Genomic DNA, 21,199 nt, shown 5'->3' with positions numbered 1-21,199 from the left:
TGTTGTTTAGTCAACTGTTCGAAATGAATAACAAATTACATAAATACCAATTTTTCTTGAAACGTAGGCCTACTTACAATCATTGCTTAACATCAGTTTACACTTATTTAGAATAAGGTATTGAAAAGTACTCTGACCAATCCACCAACCAGGACGAGTTCAATCCGATCCCAAGCAACAAATCTTACACCAGTTTACAAGTTTACAGCACTTGACTATTCTGCCCTTGAGTAGATATAAAGGCTAAGAATGGAGACCTGAATTGAAGGGTTCAGAACCATATTGGGCTAAACGCCGGAGAAAGCAAGGGTTAAAGTTAAGTGAATGCCTTAGTTTAATGAAGATTGTCATATTATTTAGCTTTAATGTACATACTTTATATTACTTGCTACATGTTTAATTATATTATGGTAATCACTCAATTTAACCCTTGTTTTCTCCATTTTTAATATATGGCGCTTGGTCCAATAAAGTTCTGAACCCTTCAATTGAAAAACATCCCAAGTCTAAAATTTACCTAATTTGACTTTTACCTGACATGTTACGTTTTGCATAGGCTATCAATCCGTAAAAAAGAATTTCCGAAGTCCGACTATAAGGCGTGTTTTTGAACCATGCAAATATTTATTTCAACACTCTTATATTGCAACCCTGTAGTTTTTTCTTGCTCTCCTGAACAATTTACTTCAATGGACTTGGGATGTTTGTTAATTCAGGTCTTCAATTCTTTTAGAACTAGCTTCTCCCGTACATGTGCACAAGAAAACCCTGTTTTCTAGGGTTTTTTTCTTTGACACTTACAGCCTTTTTTATGTCCAGTCTTCAATTAAGTTTTAAAATATTTAGCGTATTTCGTTAATACCAAAAATTCACACCCCTACTAATTCGTAATGTTTAAGTTTAAGCTATTACGTATTGTCTTATTCTCTCTAGCTAACTGACTTTGTGCATTATTTGTATAAAATAGACAATATTTGGAATGTTGGCTATGATAACCTTTAATGTAAAATAACTTATTTATTGTATTCGTTAGTCCATAATCATACCTATCTTTAAGAAAGAGGACAAGACTAACTGTAGTAACTTTCGAGGAATATCACTTTGTTGACGTCATACAAAATTTTGTCCAATATTCTTTTGAGAAGATCAACTCCATATGTAGATGGAATTATTGGGGATCATCACTGTGGTTTTAGGCGTAATAGATCAACTATTGATCAGATATTTTGTATTCGACAGATAATGGAGAAAAAATGGGAGTATAAGAGTACAGGGAATCATTCATTCATAGATTTCAAAAAGGCATATGACTCGGTTAAGAGAGAAGTTTTATATGATGTTCTTATTAAATTTGGTATTCCCAAGAAACTAGTTCGATTACTTAAAATGTGTCCCAGTGAAACGTACAGCAGAGTCCGTATAGGTCAGTTTGTGTCAGATGCGTTTCCAATTCACTGTGGGCTAAAGCAAGAAGATGCACTCTCACCTTTACTTTTTAACTTAACTCTAGAGTATGCCATTAGGAAAGTCCAGGATAACAGAGAGGATTTGGAATTGAACGGGTTACATCAGCTGCTTGTCTATGCGAATGACGTGAATATGATAAGAGAAAATCCACAAACGATTAGGAAAAATACGGGAATTTTACTTGAAGCAAGTAAAAAGATAAGTTTGGAAGTAAATCCCGAAAAGACAAATATATGATTATGCCTCGTGACGAGAATATTGCACTAAATGGAAATATAAAAATTGGAAATTTCTCCTTTGAAGAGGTGGAAAAATTCAAATACCTGGCAGCAACAGTAACAAATATAAATGATACTCGGGAGGAAATTAAACACAGAATAAATATGGGAAATGCCTGTTATTATTCGGTTGAGAAGCTTTTATCATCCAGTCTGCTGTCAAAAAATCTGAAAGTTAGAATTTATAAAACAGTTAGGCTATATTACCGGTTGTTCTTTATGGTTGTGAAACTTCGACTCTCACTTCGAGATAGGAACATAGGTTAAGGGGGTTTTGAGAATAAGATGCTTAGAAAATATTTGGGGCTAAGAGGAATGAAGTTACAGGAGAATGGCGAAAGTTACACAACACAGAACTGTAAGCATTGTATTCTTCACCTGAATAATTACGAACATTAAGTCCAGACGTTTGAGATGGGCAGGGCATGTAGCACGTATGTGCGAATCCAGAAATGCATGTAGAGTGTTGGTTGGGAGGCCGGAGGGAAGAATATCTTTGGGGAGGCCGAGAGGTAGATGGGAAGATAATATTAAAATGGCTTTGAGGGAGGTGGGCTATGATGATAGAGACTGGATTAATCTTGCTCAGGATAGAGATCAATGGCGGGCTTATTTGAGGGCGGCAATGAACCTCCGGGTTCCTTAAAAGCCAGTAAGTAAGTAAGTAAGTAAGTAAGTAAGTAAGTAAGTAAGTAAGTAAGTAAGTAAGTAATTAAGTAAGTATTGTATTCGTTAAATAATTATTGTAATTAACTTAACCTTCGCGCATAAATGGTGTAAAATTAAACAGCGCTTTTCCCGTCCAATACAGTATATCTCCTTAAATTCAGTAAATATATTAATATATCAGGAGTCGGCGAGTGGCTTTCGCAAGTGTATAGCAGAACTTTGTCCTTTTCTGTACTTTCTGTGAGAGAGAACAACACTGTCTGCTTGTGATCAAACCGGACTTAAGCAGTCATTTTCTTTGCCCTCTGTACACTATTCCTTGTGCGTCAATGGCTTCTTTTTTTTCTTTCTCTGTCTCTTTCTTCCCAATCACTGATGCGCTTCCTAGATGCCCGACCATCTGTCTGTTGATCTATCTGCCTAACCTTCCATGCTACAAATCGGGTGACCGCTTTTTGAGCGTCCTTCATACAACTTGTAGTGGTAGATTATGAGAAAACATAAATATCGTTACGACCTGAGTTTAATTCATTAGCAAAGTTGTGCTTAATTTTTTATTGATAAATTATATACTTGAAGTAAAACGCTCGTGTAAGAAATAGTTTTAAATATCAACAAAATGCTTCAATAGTTTACGAGAAATCTCTGTACACTGACAATCGGCATACCACTTTTCTGTCATCGGGGATGTTAAGGGGAGGAGATTGTGAAATTAAATTTCTTTTTACTAATTGATGCACAATTTTCATTTTCTTGCTGCAACAACCTAAATTCGACTAAATTCCAGAGTAGTTTTTGAAAAAAAAATGAGGTCTCAATTTTTAAAAAAGAATACCAGAATACAGTAATTCACTAAAATGAATATATCTCACAAGCAAATATTCTGATGGGGGCAGAAAAAAATGTTATTTCTTTTTTCTTCCATTATGTTAATAATGTCAAGAGAAGTGCTTATACAAATTTTGGCCATTTTACCGCAATTAAGTGGCCGTCCTGAAAGTGATTTTCCCTGGGGCCATTTACAAAACAAAAGCACAACTTCATGGAAAGATTTATTGAAACAGATACAGCAATTGTTGCGCTATTTGTCAACATATTCCCACTGGAATTGAGACATTTGTCATACCATGGGATCAATTTTTGTATCCTTGTGTCGTAGAAGTCAGCCGCCTGGGATCGGAACCAGTGTTTGACAAACGTTTGAACCTCTCTGTCGATCCCATGATATGACAAATGTCTCAATTCCGTGGGAAATATGTTGAAAAATAGCTAAAAAATTGCTGTGTCTGTTCCAATAAATTTTTCCAATGAAATCGTGTTTTTCTTTCTATTAACGCCCCTTGATGAACTTATTTTTTACGGCCCTCGTAATTGCGGTCGAGTGGCCAAAATTTGTATAAGCACTTTTTTTGACATTATTAACATGGTGGAAGAAAAAAATTTAACTTTCTTATCTGTCCCCATTAGAATGTTTGCTTATCAGTCAAATTCCAAATTTCTATGACAATTTACTCCTCAAATCATGATATTTAAAATGTTTGGGGCACAATTTTGATATTAGCTTTCAAAATTTTAAGATAAACAAATGTATTTTAAGAATTAATTTTAGAGTTAAGCCTATTTTATACAAATGTGAAGGCATATTTCTCAAATGCAACAAAATAACAAATTTCTATTCCAGAAGAAAAATTTCTAATCGCCTATAGAAAATGTGTACCAAATATCATGTACGAATACATTCAATGACGTAAAGTTTGGTATATCTGTGTATTAAGTTGCTTGTAGTTGGTCACTCTATCGATATACCGCGAGGAAATATCCCCCGACAACCATGTTATATCGGACTTTACTTTACTTAGGAGGGTTTTCTTTTGGTGTTTCCGTTCCTCAAACTACTGAACATTCATGAAGTTGCAGCTATGGGCTGATTATAAACCAAGATACTTGGAGGTACTACGACAATGGTACCATAATTTTGGATATAAATTTTATAAATAAAAAACATAACAAGGTGTATTTATAATAATAATAATAATAATAATAATAATAATAATAATAATAATAATAATAATAATAATAATAATAATAATAATAAAATAATAATAATAATAATAATAATAATAATAATTTATTTTAGCTGGCAGAGTTAAGGCCGTAAGGCCTTCTCTTCCACTCAACCAGCAAAAAGTGTATATACATATGCATGAACTTACAAAGAATTCAACAATATGATTTAGGTGAGAGTTACATGTATACAAGAGTTATTTACGAATTAAACAACAAAAAACTATTAACTACTAATTAAACACTGAAATAAACTGTGTAGAAGAATTAAGCTAAAATACATAGAATGTTAATATATTTCAAATAATATTAGATAATAGAAAGAGATTATTATCAGACAATTTTGAAAATACAGCACAATCAGGATGATGTCTAAAAGAAAGAAGTAACAACGTAGTCAGTGATAGTTTAAATCAGTATGATTGGAGTGAAATGCTAATAAGGTTATCTTATAAGCTGTTAGAACTTAGAGTTAAGATACAACTTACATTTACTTTAAATGGTATTTTAAGTGATCGTGCTTCATTTAATTTAGGATGCCCCTTGTTAATATTGTTATACTAATGTTATATATTTAATGCTCATTTTGCAAATTATAATTGATGTTTTGTTATCTGAAGTGTTGTATCAGTGAAATGTGTCGTGTCAGTGACGTGTGTTTGTGTCAGTGAAGTTTTATAGTTTACAGTGGTAGTGCAAAGTATTTGAAGAGTGAAATGATTTGAAGTATTAGTGAAATCAGGACAGTATCAGTGAAATGTGTCGTAGTTCCAGTGCAGTGAGTTGACAGCGGGTACTTGTGCATGTATGAACATATCATATTCGTGGGTTTTAGTTCGAACTTAGGGTTAAGATACAAATTAGATCTACTTTAAATGTTATTTTAAGTGATCGTGCTTCATTTAATTTGGGATGCTCCTTGTTATTATTATTATTATTATTATTATTATTATTATTATTATTATTATTATTATTATTATTATTATTATTATTATTATTACTATTGAGTGTAATTAGTTACCACTGCCACCGGGTATTTCTCTAATACACTAAATTAGTTACTGATAATTTTTAACATAATAAACCAAAGCAGATGCTGCATTATCATGAAATAAAAAGTCTGACATATCCACACACAATTTATATTTAGAGTACAAAGTTCAAAATTTAGTTTACTGATACTAAAGAGCACTATTAAACAATTCCGAATCAGGAATTCACTTATCTTCAAGTATGGTGGCATTGTCCTATATATACAAAATCGAGAATATTCTGGTGATCTGGTAATAAAATGCAATCGAGGGTTGCTCAATTGTTTTTGGTGTCCAGTGAAAGATAAGACCATAGCAGCGACCCAATATTTTATTAGTCTGTGATAATTGCATCACAGATATCATCATGCACGTGGCATTCACATCTTGCTTAATTTCAAAGAGGGAATTTTATAAAATGTCCCTGTGTTTTATCTTCTTGTAACATTATTTAATGAGGACAACCTAGTTAACAAGAGTAACGCTACTTTTATTCTTACTTAAATGATCCGGGGTTAGAGACAAGACAATATCAGTTCAACTTGCCATGACTTATTCCAGTTGTAAAAAATTATGGTGGATCTTTTTCTTCGTCTCCATCATCCCTATCGCTATATTCCTTTCCTTCTTCATGGTAGAGATATTTAGTCTGTTGCAACTTCAGAGGTCTTTCCAAAATTCATTTTTTACGTTAGTATACAACTTTATTTACTTATTTATTTAGTCACTCACTCACTCACTTATTTATTTATTTATTTATTTATTTATTTAGTCACTCACTCACTTATTTATTTATTTATTTGTTTATTTATTTATTTATTTACTTACGTACTTATTTATTTATATATATATATTTATTTATTTGTTTATTTATTTATTTATTTATTTAATTTGTTTCGTATTTTAGCCCCTTAAAATCAACTTTTAGGCACCTAAAATAGGCTCTAAAATTTAGACACTTAAAAATATGATTTCTGGCAGTTGTAAATATGATTTTGTGCACCTAAAATAAGTTTCGATGTACTCAAACTACAATAACTACAAAAATGCAATTAGCCCTTAAATTGACAAAGTATCCTATAGGATAAAACAGGTTAATAGGCTATATGCTATAATTTTAATAGAACAATAGAAAAAAAATTGGTATGAAAATTAAAATTTCACAATATTGTATAATATTGTACAACACATAAAAATATGGGCATTGCAATAGTTGTTTTCTTTACGGTCCGACAAGCTTTAGTAAACTAGTGTGAGAAATTAAGCTTTGCCAAGTTAAGGTTTAATAATAATTTAAAATGTAGTTACTTTCTTACTTACTGGCTTTTAAAGAACCCGGAGGTTCATTGCCGCCCTCACATAAGCCCGCCATTGGTCCCTATCCTGAGCAAGATTAATCCATTCTCTATCATCCTATCCCACCTCCTCAAATCCATTTTAATATTATCTTCCCATCTACGTCTCGGCCTCCCCAAAGGTCTTTTCCCCTCTGGCCTCCCAACTAACACTCTATATGCATTTCTGGATTCGTCCATACGTGCTACATGCCCTGCCCATCTCAAACGTCTGGATTTAATGCTCCTAATTATGTCAGGTGAAGAATACAATGCGTGCAGCTCTGCGTTGTGTAACTTTCTCCATTCTCCTGCAACTTCATTCCTCTTAGCCCCAAATATTTTCCTAAGCATCTTATTCTCAAACACTCTTAACCTATGTTCCTATCTCAAAGTGAGAGTCCAAGTTTCACAACCATACAGAACAACCGGTAATATAGCCTAACTGTTTTATAAATTCTAACTTTCAGATTTTTTGACAGCAGACTGGATGATAAAAGCTTCTCAACCGAATAATAACAGGCATTTCCCATATTTATTCCTTGTTTAATTTCCTCCCGAGTATCATTTATATTTGTTACTATTGCTCCCAGATATTTGAATTTTTCCACCTCTTCAAAGTATAAATTTCCAATTTTTATATTTCCATTTCGTACAATATTCTCGTCACGAGACATAATTGTATTATTATTATTATTATTATTATTATTATTATTATTATTATTATTATTATTATTATTATTATTATTGTTATTATTATTATTATTATTATCATCATTGTTATTATTATTATCATTATTATTATTGTGATTATTATTATCATTATTATTATTATTGTGATTATTATTATCATTATTATTATTGTGATTATTATCATCATTATTATTATTATTATTATTATTATTATTATTATTCTATAGAAAGGTAGAATAATCACAACGGTGGTACTTATAAAAACAAAATTATTGCTTTTCGTCCATGTCTTGATATAAATGATGGCGTATGTACAGTCGTAGAAAAAGTTTTGTCGCAAAGATACTTTATAGGTCCCAGAAAGGAGGCACTGCGCATGATCACACACACAACGAAGCAAAACTATTTTTATTAACGTCAACTAGTCGTTCTCTCGTGAACCAGGTCGCTCGTCCTCTGATTATGCGCACCGCCTCCTTTCTGGGATTTACAAAATATCTGTGCGAGAAAACTTTTTTTAAGACTGTATGTAATTCATAAATGTTTGAGGATGACAAAAAATATGTGGACTTTGCATAATGTGCATTTACAATGTTTACAAATATCTGGTATTGACTTCAATATTCAAAGATCAGTGGACTTTGTAACTTGATTTCACACTCTAGTTAAATATATCTTCCTTATATATTATATTAATATTATTTATCACTTTTAGAGATCTTTAAATAATTCACGAGGTATTCCTTCTGTCCTGAATTATCATTAGTTAAAGCCCGGAAATTCATGCGTGTGTATTTTTTCCAGGAGCTATAAATATATCCTGATAGAAGTTGATAGTTCGTATAGATCATTTAAGTTCATTAAACACTGCCCTAATATAAAACAGCACATTTTCCGATTTCTTGTAAATGCGTCATATTTCCAACATCTTAACGCCTGTATTAAGAAGCAGTACATTTTTTGGTTTACATTATCAATCAGAATTCTTTTCACCATCACGTGAACACAAACAAGTAGACAGATGAAAAGGAAACGGAATATATGAATCGCAATGTTGATTTATGAAACCAACACTCGTCCACCACGTGTTAAGATTGAGTCAGAGAGTCATTATCGTCCATAGAGTTGGAAACTCACCTTGTTTTCCATTGGTATACGGAATGACGTCCTTCACAGTAATTGTTGTTGTTCAGTCAACCGTCCGAAGACTGGGCTGAACCTCACAAGTGATGCCAATAAGGCATCACTTACGAGGCAACTAAGCCAGGAGATATTGGGGTAGGGTGGCCAGTTCCTTTCCGCCTCAGATTAATTAAGACAATGATTTCGAAAATTCCTGGATTCCAATAAATGTGGGGAATTCGAGACATGGAAGGCAAATCCTTCATATTACTAAAGAGTTATCTTTATCTCTCTGGGAAAGTTTTAATGCTGTTGCTTTATAAAGATGTAAAACATTTGATATTAAGAAAATGTGTGTGCCTATTTGCTTGGTTTCCGCACAAAACCAATCCGCGGAAAGTCTAAAATTCCACATTCAGTATTCCCAACCTAACACACATAACAATCTCCCTCTTCTTACCGCTTAAGTGACATATTGATTTTACTGCTTTAGGCTTTTAACATATTATTTTTAGAGACGTTCAATACAGTAATAATTATAAATTGGAAACTTACCACTGCAATTTCACCTAAATTGCACTGTTAATTATTGTTTTTTAAATATTTGCAAAAATTAAGTAAACTCTACAACTCCACTAAAGTTACTGCATTCGTGATGCAAGTAACATTAAGGAAGCTGTGAAAAAATCAAGAAGATTCCAGACTCATCATAGACTGGGGAAAAAAAGACAGACGTATATCACGGCCTGCTGGAGTATAGTAAACACAGAAAACATTTTAAAGCAACAGTGTTGAAGATAGATATGTTTGTTTTGCAAATTTGCCGTCATTGAACAAAAACCAAGATGGAGATTTCATTGCAACTAATTATAAATTCCTCTTTTAGGTATGTAATAAACGATCTTCGCACAAAATAATGTACGATACACGAGCGGTATGTTTTCTTTCAATTCTCGAAAATTAAAAAAGCTCAACTACGTTTCGCTTTTTCAAACTTTTCCTCGAACATGAAAACTTCAACATACCGCTCTTGTAACGCATATTACTATTATAAATGTGGTCAAGTACTGTAATTTTATAGTTAAATGTAAGATGAAGTCAGAGCAGTGAATTGATTATCCGGTTTTGTCTCTTGCATTGTCAGTTAATAAATAACAGCGATAGCTTTAATGTAGACGTTGAACCGCGTTTCGGGACAAAGCCCAACATTAATAATCTTCCCACTCCTTGCACAAGTCGAAAAAATGTTATCAAAACAAATTCTTTGATATTAATGACAAACATAACTTTTTATAATTCTGTTTGCATCGTACTATGAACGTCGATGTAGATATCTCTCAATACAGAATTCCACTCTCTTCCCTTTCTACTTTTTTTTATCTACAACTAAAAAATGCCTAGGGACATAATTGAAACAATCAGTTTACTTACTTTGATCTCCATTGGATCTCGTTTTGATGTGCTTTAGCTTGCTGGGAAACTTGCGAAATGAATATCATCTGAGCAAGCAACATTTAGCTTTTCAGAATATATATTGCCATATTTCTGCGAATACGTAATACCTCAGGGACACAAACATCTGATAAGAAAGTACTGTAATTTTTAAATAACATGTCTTTAAAGCCTAGATTACTCAGAATTACTTCATCAGCTAAAAACAGTTTTACACCCTTCGTTATGCTAAGGCAGTACACTTCTTTTTAGTACTAATTTATTTCCTGTGAGTGTACGGTATAAATATTTAAAAGTTCGCTATTTTGTGTATCGTGTGTAATATCATAATTGGTATAAACTCTTTGGTGACAGGGTGATTACTACTAGCTTTTCTTGAGTTTTGTGTTTGGATCACGAAATGAGATAAATCCCTGTGATAGGAAAGCATCACTATAAGGATGATATGGAATGTTCGGAGAGTCACTGTGCTCTTCAACTATGAACTTATAATAGGTGGTGAAAGTGGTGTGCACGAGCATCAATACAGATCAGAACTCGTTTTATTTCATTTTCAAACACTTTCACCAGTTCTTGTTGTGAAATGGCCCCCTCGAGACTATACGTCTTTATTGCAGCCTGCAGTTTATCAAGTGCGCGTGGATAAAAGTCTAATGGTGTTAAGTCTGGGGAATGTGGGGGCCATAGACTTTTAGGGATGATGTGTTCTCCAAAAATATTAGTCAGCAGTTGTAGAAATTTGTCAGCATTGTATGCAATGGCACTGTCTTGTTGGGACCATACATAACTTCGGAATTTCAGCAACTGCAATATAAAAGTTAATAATAATCTGTGGTGCCACAGCCCTTGAAGAGCCAAAACAGACCAGCCGGCTATTGACCTCACATTCACATTCCGATAATTATACACTACTGCAACAAAAAAACTGAAAAGGTGTTTGGTCATGTTTTACTCAAGTTACAAGCTTGGAGGTAAAGATTGTTTATTAAAGTTAGGTGCTACTTTCATTCTATATCTTATGGTATAATAAATAGTTTTGCAACGTGTAGAGACTGGGAAAACAATTTAATAAAATCATCAGAATCATACTCGTTCATTTTATAGGCAATCTTGCAGGCCGCATTTTAAAAAAGTTCTTTATTTTAGATTAAGTTACTAGCACGTATTTGACGAAACACTAGGTTTTTCCACTTCAATTTAACTGATTTATGCAAACGAAATTTTGACAGCTTCACTATTCCAACCTTACTTATCGCCACACCCACTTTGTTTTGGGGGCTTATGCTATTGGCGGACGCTCTTTCAATTTTCTTCAAACATGGTGGCGCAATGGCCACCCTATAATCTCTTTCTAATTCGTTGGTGAAAACACATCAGCAAGACAGAAGCGACAATATGAAATCGAAAAAAGTGCAGTGACAGATGGCTCTGATTGGTTGAAATTCAACGGATTCTTAAACTCATATTGGTGAATTAGTACATGAGCAAAATAATCTATGAAAACAGTCTATTAATTGACGTTTTAAATGAATCTACGGTGGACGTCGTATCTTTCAGTTTACAGTCTCGAAGAAAAACTGTTTAATCACCACTAGATTACATCTTTTAATAAATTAATTGATATTTCTAAAGTGATAAAGGCTATGTGTGGTAGTGTTATGTTATTTCCTACGCATTAGAGCGTGAATCTGATTATAAATAATCTTTGCGTTTTATTTTGTTGTTATTTATAACTTACCACACACAGTATATGCGTTGCATATCTCTTCGGTTTTCTGCAGACCACAGCCTGACCACATGTTCGAGTTGCAAACCAGTAAAAATATTAATATATCATTAAGTTGTCGATTAGCGGCATACGTCAATGCATTATCTTGTTTGTACGACTACAAAAACGCGGATAGGAAGCTTAGCTCTTTCTTACGGACACAATCATACTGAGCAACTGTCTAATTACAGCATCTGAATATTAATGTAGTTGTAGAAAGATCCTACCTGTGTAATTTTTATAAGACGCATAAGAATATTATGCAACAAGCACTTAATCAAACATGTATCGCGTTAAGTGTTTTCCTTACTAGAAACGTATTTATGCAATTCATAAAGTAAGCAAACATCGTGTTTAAAGTTTACGCACACTTAAAATAGTGTACGATTAACTTAAATTTTACATCTTCAGGTGTACTTTATGCAATTCGAGTTTTTTACTCCCTCTCAAAGATGCATGTTTTTGTTTCTGCTGAGTTCGTTGCTCTATTCTTTCAAACGGATGCTACACAAGATTGAATTAATTTATTATTTGCATTTTTATTTTCAAGAATTCTACAGACTGACCTCTGGTCTGATGGACAGCATACTCACTTTCAGATGTGGAAGTGCCGGGTTCGATTTTCGGGTTGGGCTCTCGGGGAATTTTTCTTTAAGGGGATAGGTACAGCTTACAGCAGTAAAATTTTTTAAATATTCAACATTTTTTTCCTCCATTATTGTACCTTGTACAATAATGAAAATTAGTATGTATAAAACACTGTCCTTTTGCTATATGAAAAAATATTTTTACGATTAAAAAAATATATTTACATTTTTTTCTCCCCCCCCCCCAAATTCAGTTCACTGTGCAGTGATGAAGCCTTTTCCACATAACTAAAAAACTATTCAACATTCTGTGGTGAAATTGTTTGGGTGTATTTATACATTGTCTTATCTACAATATGATCCAAGATCACTTCTCTACCTTTGATAGATTGATAAAAAAATTCATCTAAAAAAAATGGTCAAAAATCAGTATTTTCTTCTAACACAGAATTTAAAAAAAAATATATTATTTATTAAGGAATGTAGTTGAAAGAGCATGATATTGTAAACATGAGTTTCAGCAATAAAATAAAAGAGAGAGAACAAGAAAAATTTAACAAGTTTATAAGTTATGAGGGAAATGTTTCATCACTGCGCAATAAACTGCCATCATTTTGAATTTTGAAAAAATATATATATAAATATTTTTTTTTAATCGTAAAAATATTTTTTTCATATAGCAGGAGGACAATGTTTTACACATATCAATTTTCATTGCTGTACAAAATACAGTAATGGAGGAAAAAAATGTTGAATATTTCCAAAAATTTTACTGCTGTAAGCTGTGTCTAACCCCTTAAGAAGAAAAGTTTCCTGGGTGTCTACAGTCTGGAAATTTGTATGAATGTGAGTGTGATTGCTACTGTGCCGGGTTATTAATTAACCAACTTTTGAAATATTAAATTAAATATTTTTTTTTTTTTACTAATTTCGGCACCTCAGCCTGAGACTTATTGTACCCAGACCCACAACTCTACTGAACACAAGCACACTCTGCAGGTCTCTCCCGTTTACTGGGTCAGAGTATCCGGGGGCCACTGCGAGACACCACACACACTTGGACAATGGACAGACAACCAATGCTCGTGAAGAAGTCCGAATTAAACCCCCCTGACTTCACGACAGGGAATCGAACCCTGGCCACCTTAATCAGGAATCCAGCACGCTACCTCAAGACCAAGGGGACGGACGAAATACAATATTACTACTGCCGCTGGGCAGAAACCTGAACACTCGTTTCAACGTAACATTGTTGACATGTAACGCTATCATGAGCACAACCTTAGAGTACTAAGAGATACTGCAGAGTTAAAGTAATGCAGCTGGTGCTAACTGGAAGGTTCTGAATTCATTTTCGGGTGGTGATGGTATTTTTTCGTTGTAAACATCCAAAACGGGTCCAGGATCCACTTACTCTCCTGTCAAATTGGGTATCGGATATTTACGAGGAGTAAAAGACGGTCGAAGCGCGTTAGCGACACCACGCCATCTCATTCTAGTGCCCGAAGTCATGAAAGCTCTGTGCCTGCATGTCTTCGTATAGTCTAAAGAGAATACCTTACCTTTGATTTATCTTGGCGTTTTCAAGGCCAGAATAGGGACTAATACTTGCACTTGAGTTTACATTGACCCACTGTGTGCTCTGCACGCAACGATTGTTCAGGTGGCCTGAATGATATTCGTAAATCCGATTATCTATCTATCTATCTATCTATCTATCTATCTATCTATCTATCTATCTATCTATCTATCTATCTATCTATCTATCTATCTATCTATCTATCTATCTATCTATCTATCTATCTATCTATCTATCTATCTATCTATCTATCTATCTATCTATCTATCTATCTATCTATCTATCTATCTATCTATCTATCTATCTATCTATCTATCTATCTATCTATCTATCTATCTATCTACCTACCTACCTACCTACCTACCTACCTATCTACCTATCTACCTATCTACCTATCTACCTATCTACCTATCTACCTATCTACCTATCTATCTATCTATCTATCTATCTATCTATCTATCTATCTATCTATCTATCTATCTATCTATCTATCTATCTATCTATCTATCTATCTATCTATCTATCTATCTATCTATCTATCTATCTATCTATCTACCCATTTGGTAATTATTTACTTTACCTGATGGCTCGTTTTCTGTACAAAGGTTATTCAGAACTCGTTAATTTCGGTATGAATAAATTAGGTTATGTATTTATTTATTTACTTATTTATTTACTTATTTATTTATTTATTTATTTACTTAAGTTATTTATTTATTTATTTTGTATTTTTGTTGTGTTTTATTGTTTTTGTTTTTATTTTGTTTATTCGTTCATTTTATGTAAGTTATTAATTAATTAATTAAACGCAGAATAAATATGGAAATGCGTGTTATTATTCGGTTGAGAAGCTTTTATCATCTAGCCTAGTCTGCTGTCAAAAAATCTGAAAGTTAGAATTTATAAAACAGTTATATTACCGGTTGTTCTGTATGGTTGTGAAACTTGGACTCTCACTCTGAGAGAGGAACAGAGATTAAGGGTGTTTGAGAATAAGGTGCTTAGGAAAATATTTGGGGCTAAGAGGGATGAAGTTACAGGAGAATAGAGAAAGTTACACAACGCAGAACTGGACGCATTGTATTCTTCACCTGACATAATTAGGAACATTAAATCCAGACGTTTGAGATGGGCAGGGCATGTAGCACGTATGGGCGAATCCAGGAATGCATATAGAGTGTTAGTTGGGAGACCGGAGGGAAAAGACCTTTGGGGAATCCGAGACGTAGATGGGAGGATAATATTAAAATGGATTTGAGGGAGGTAGGATATGATGATAGGGACTGGATTAATCTTGCACAGGATAGAGACCGATGGCGGGCTTATGCGAGGGCGGCAATGAACCTTCGGGTTCCTTAAAAGCCATTTGTAAGTATTAATTAATTAATTATTTAATTAATTCATTCATTCATTTCACTACGTAAATTTCTGTGTAAATTGAAATGTCTTGCATTTTCATAGACTTCAAATCAAAATAGGGCAGTTAATATCCCCTTAAGAAATTATATTGGAATGATATGGAACGGTATATAACTTCACTAGGCCTAAATAGCATTGCTTTAAATTATTTTTGATTAGATTTTATTTAAATTTAGTCTCTCTGACTGTGAGGTCTTTGCGCGGTTAATCAGCATTGTTTGTTTATACGTTGGACTGCTACCGTCTATCGGCACATCGGCGAACCACAGCGCCATCCCAGGCCTGACAGAGACTCGAACCCGGATCGCCTGCATGATAGACCGAAGATCTGACACTCAACCACCGCAGAAGTTTAAGATTTGTTAATGTGTTTTCTTTGATCACTTCCACATGAAGTGCAAATGCATGCACTTTCTTGTGGACTAGTGTTAATTACTAGTTGTAAGACAAAATGCGGATTACCTTATCCACGTGACAGACGTTCACGTATCTTTGTCGTGATTGGATCAGTCTTACAGCGTCTGTGTACTTAGGACCTAAGTTTTACGGGGTTTTAACACTGAGATCAAAAGCGAGAAGCCTTTCTTTCCGTTGAGTCAGATCATTAACAGTCGAATTATGTTTGGTACAAACCATAAAACCTAAAATTGTTAACTTAACATGCATGTTATTGTTGTGAGAATGTACAGACGTTAGATGTAAAGAGTTGACACGCTTATTGTGCAAGAGTCATGTACTGACAGCATGTTAGAATAAGAATCAGTGTAGTTTGCGATGAAAACATTAATTCCTACGTTTATCAGTTTGTTTCTTAAGTAAATGAAGCACAACAACAGAGCGTAGTTAAGTCCTGTTCATACAGCATTGCTTCGAAGTTAAATCCAAAGCTTTTCTTTTGTTTTTAATTACATAGTTTTCCTATTGCACAGTGCTTCCCTCTAACATGTATTCTATATTGATTTTGTCTCGTTTCATATAAAGATTACTGAATACCCTCCTTTCTTTGCATTTCACACTAATTTTTCTTCAGAATTCCCATAAGTTTATTCCAATCCATTCTTAACAAAAGCATTTTTCAGATTCACAAACACTACATAAACTTACACTTCTTTATTTTCCATTAAAGTGTCTTTCGCCGATTTATTTATTTTATTTTATTAGCTAGCTAAAAATTAAAATTATAAAACAAACATGTTTCTAGCCACTACCGTAAGAGCCAGGCTCGTGTACGGTGTGGTCTTAGCCAATAATATAACATAAAATTTACAAGGACAGTTTACTAAATACAGTAACTAACTTAATTCAAACCAATAAATAACACACAAGCAAAAAAAGAGACAAAAAACACATTTAATATAAATTGACAATCAGACAGAAGCCAGTGATATTCAATAAAAACATGAATATAGTCGACAGAAATAAAAGGTAAACAAATATACACATTTGTTAATATTATATTTTTTATTTTTCTTGGTTTTTTAACGACGCTGTATCAATAAAAACATGAATATAGTCGACAGAAATAAAAGGTAAAAAAATACACACATTTGTTAATATTATATTTTTTATTTCTCTTGGTTATTTAACGACGCTGTATCAACTACGAGGTTATTCAGCTCGATGAGATTGGTGATAGCGAGACGATATTTAGCGAGATGAGGCCGAGGATTCGCCATAGATTACCTGACATTTGCCTTATGGTTGGGGAAAACCTCGGAAAAAACCCAACCAGGTAATCAGGCCAAGCGGGAACCGAACCTGCGCCCGAACGCAACTCCGGATCGGTAGGCAAGCGCCTTAGCCAACTGAGCTACGCCGGTGGCTTTAATATCATATATCATGGATAATTTTATAAATTTCTTTTTTTAAATCCTTCCACCTTAGAATATAAACGACGATTCAGTATTCGTAGAAGAATCTTCGCCGTTTGCGAGTCTGATTGCCCGGAAGAGACCTACTGCCCTTAACTCTGCCAGATTAAATTTATTATTATTATTATTATTATTATTATCATTATTATTATTATTATTATTATTATTATTATTATTATTATTATTATTATTGTATCAGACTGATAGTCCTAAACTCGTAAAATTGCTTGGCATTAGTTTTCTTCGATATTACCAGCAACACTCTCTCCGAGAAATCTTCAGGCCATTCGCCTTTCTCATATATTTAGTTGCATAGTGATAAAATTTCCTTCCTGTCATACCCAAGCATTTCACTAACTCAGGCTTGCAGAAGTTGGCGCCAATTGTGGCATAAGTCATAAGGCGGAATACGTCACTCATCCCTTCCTTTAACCCCCGAGTCATTGACTTGGTAGGGGAGGGGATTTGTATTCAGTGTCTGTGTTATGTGGTTGCGTACGGGTCACAGAGACCTCATTCAACGCCGATGGACTGTGGACGGGGAACCAACGCTTTCCCCATACTTCCACCCCTCTCTCGCCAGTTCTGCACCTCCTCTTGTTCTGCACCCCTGCACTAACTCAATGGGGATTCCTCAACTCCTATTTATTTTCCATTCTTCATTTCCCTAAGTACTAGCTCAAGTTCTTCCCTTAGATTAGAAAACCCTTTTTCGTTTTCTGACACGGCTGCTTCATCTTTTAGGTAGGCTATAGCTAAGTTATCTGGACGATTCCCTGTCTCATATAGCTCTTCTACACATTTCGTTCATCGTATAGGCCTAGATACATTATTTTTTTACGTTTCTGTTGAGAGATATGGCTGGCTGTCTTTTAGACTATATCTTACGTTGGGACATACAAGTTTTTGTGTAAATTAATTCTTACTGACGTGTCCATAGGAGTGTAATAAATAGCAGAGGAACATTCCCAGTACCCTCTGCGGTGGCTGAATGGTCAGACCTTCAGACTTACGCAGGTGGCCCGGGTTCGATTCTCGGTCAGGTCTGGAATTTTTTCCATAGAGCTTATTCCGAATCTCACCGGACCAGTGGACAATGGTGACATCACGCTGCAGCGAAATAGGAACAAAACTGCTGGAAGGATCGATGGCTGTCATGGCGACTGTATAAGTTGTTGTCTGTGCTACGCAGCAAAACTTTGCGAAATTTCCGTACTGCCATCTCGTTCAAAGAAAAGAGAGCATAAACAATTTATTTCTTGAACCGGTAGTAATAACTGGTCCGTTGACATGTTCGCTCATAAGCCATTAATATATTGTTTTTATGTTGTGCTCATTACAAACAATACAGCAGAACACACCGCCATGACACAACAGTGCACGATGTCATTCGTCTGCTAATTCCCGCACTATACAAGAACCAATCAGATTCACTGATGGAGACTGCCACCACCTCTGCAAGCTGATGGCACCGGTGCGACACCGGTGGAGCATCAGTGACGCCATCTGAGAAATTCGGAACACCGTGATGCCATCAGATTGCTCAGCGCTGAGATTCGGAATACGCTCATAGTGACACTTGTGGCGGACAAGGTCGCAGTTGGGGTTTTTCTCGGGGTTCTCCCGTTTTTCCCCATATTAGGCATCTACATCATTCCGTCACCATTTCTCCATTTTGTTATCATTCCGTAGCATTCCGCGAACGCCTTCTGGCGACGCATGGAGAGTTCCGGCCTAGGGACGATTGGGGTTGCCTGCTGGAAACCTGTGCACACAGAGAACCTTAGTGTGGTCAGCCGATGGAACAGACCTAAACAAATTGAAACTCTACACCGAAATTAAATCTTAATCCAACATCGAGATCGCAAACCCATTTATCAATAAGAACTCTCAAAAAAGATTACGCTGTTATCCCTAAGGTAATTTAATCTTATAATCAACAAAAATGGATCAACTATTCATAAATAAATGTGTATATATACTAAAAGAGTTAATCTTTCCGGAAGATAATATAATTTATCTAATATAATTAGTATATTTGACTTACAATCAAAAAGTTTGTATAAAACAAGATTTTTTTTTTCAAATTCAAATTCAAATTTATTTACAATTTACATTTGAAATAAATACATATATATGGATACCCGAAATGAGCATATGCTCGTGCTCGGGTATAGTCCAGTAGTCTACATAAATTTTACAGAGATCAAATAATAATTCTGATGATAGAAATAATAGTAACAATAATAATAACAATAATAACAATAATAATAAAAAAATAATAATAATAGCATAATCGTGACAGAAATAATACAAAGATTGTAATACAAAATAATTCATTAATAATAATAATAATAATAATAATAATAATAATAATAATAATAGTGATAAAACAAAAATATTTACAATAATAAAATAAATACTAAGACGGATAAAATAAAATATAAAACCACTAGCGAGAGTTAACACAACTTAAATAAGCATATAATAACCGGAAAAAATGACGAACTCGAAAATCAACCGAAAAGTTCGTTGTATCGCAGACGACAGCAACCGCCGTATTGACATTGTGTTGTGCATTAATGGTAGTAGGGGGGAGCCGAAGGTCTACGTAACTGCCGTTCTCTTCGAATCTTCTCGTACAATCATTGGAAGTTAATGCTGCAGAAACAAAATGTCTACGAGTCAAACTGTGCATTATTACCAGGATAAATACAAATAATACTGAAATATATTAATCTAGTTTCAGTTATAGATCTCCCCTTTTGTGCTAGTCGAGGTATCATATCAAAATATTGTATGAATGGCGGGTAAAATATAAATTTCAAGAACTCTCTAGTGACAAGAGATAGTGACAAGTACAATCAAGTGTATCTGTGGCGATGCTAAGAAATCATTTATCGGAGATATACACTGTTATTAATTAAGAAAATGATCTATTAGTATTTATTACAATGTTTTATCTTATAGGTTACATGCTTCAGATAAAAACAATAAAAATTAGTACCATATAATGCTAGTAACACTTAAAAAATAATAATAAAATTTATAAAATATCATACAAACATTTTCACTTTATTTTTAAACTTAAGAATGTGTAAATTGCTTAGGTCTGGATTATTTTTCAATACTGAATTGTATAGTCTTGGTCCATAATTCCTACTGTGTCTTAATCCAGCTGTAGTGTGGCATAATTAATTATACTAACAAGCTACTCTGTTATCATAATTATATTATTATCAACAATTAATACGATGAGGTATAATCTTATTCATTATCTCAGAAGTACTTTTCTTCATTTCATTCTTCTGAGCATTCTTCCATATTAGAACATATTAAGACACTGGAAAAGATTCAAAAACGGGCTCTCAAGTGTTGTCGCAAAAATTCATAATTAAAATGGGACACACTCAAGGACAGGAGAACGCGAATTCGATTATGCGCACTGTTCAAAACATACAGAGGTGAGCCTGCCTGGAGAGAAATAAAAAATAGGTTGCAACCGCCAAATTACTCTTCAAGGAACGACCACACATATAAATTGAGGGAAAGAAGACAGAGGACGGAAACTGGAAAGTTTTCTTTTCTTAATCGTACTATCAGGGACTGGAATGCTTTACCTGAAGACTTACTAAAGGCTTTACCAACAACCAAAAACGTATTTAAAAATAGGCTTAAGGACTTTACTAATAGACGGTAATTATACACAGTATGTAAAGGATGTAAATGATATTTTGTTATTGAAGTGTCGTATCAGTGAAGAATTATGTTGTGTCAGTGAAACGTGTTCCTGTCAGGGAAGCTTTATAGTTTATAGTGGCAGTGCAAAGTATTTGAACAGTGAAATGTTTTTGAAGTGTTAGTG

The 21,199-nt window shown here is 34.0% G+C and overlaps 1 protein-coding gene across 2 annotated transcripts in view; it reads right to left on the bottom strand.

Annotated features, from left to right (window-relative positions):
- The window catches only part of LOC138692205 (uncharacterized), a 58,158-nt gene extending 46,178 nt beyond the window's left edge, over nt 1–11,980 (bottom strand). The window contains exon 1 of one of the 2 annotated variants that reach the window (XM_069815294.1): nt 11,849–11,980. Coding sequence is in view for 1 of the 2 variants with exons in the window: in XM_069815292.1 (XP_069671393.1) it covers nt 10,090–10,101 (12 nt within the window). In the remaining variant the exon portion in view is untranslated. Of the gene's footprint in view, nt 1–10,089; nt 10,178–11,848 lie in introns of those variants that run through there. The other variant, XM_069815292.1, reaches the window with a different exon arrangement.
- Between the last annotated feature and the right edge of the window lie 9,219 nt (nt 11,981–21,199).

Source organism: Periplaneta americana, chromosome 16 (genome assembly GCF_040183065.1).
Source record: "Periplaneta americana isolate PAMFEO1 chromosome 16, P.americana_PAMFEO1_priV1, whole genome shotgun sequence".
Lineage (NCBI taxonomy): Eukaryota > Metazoa > Arthropoda > Insecta > Blattodea > Blattidae > Periplaneta > Periplaneta americana.
Note: the sequence above shows the minus strand (reverse complement) of the source record. Positions and strands in the feature narration are given on the sequence as shown.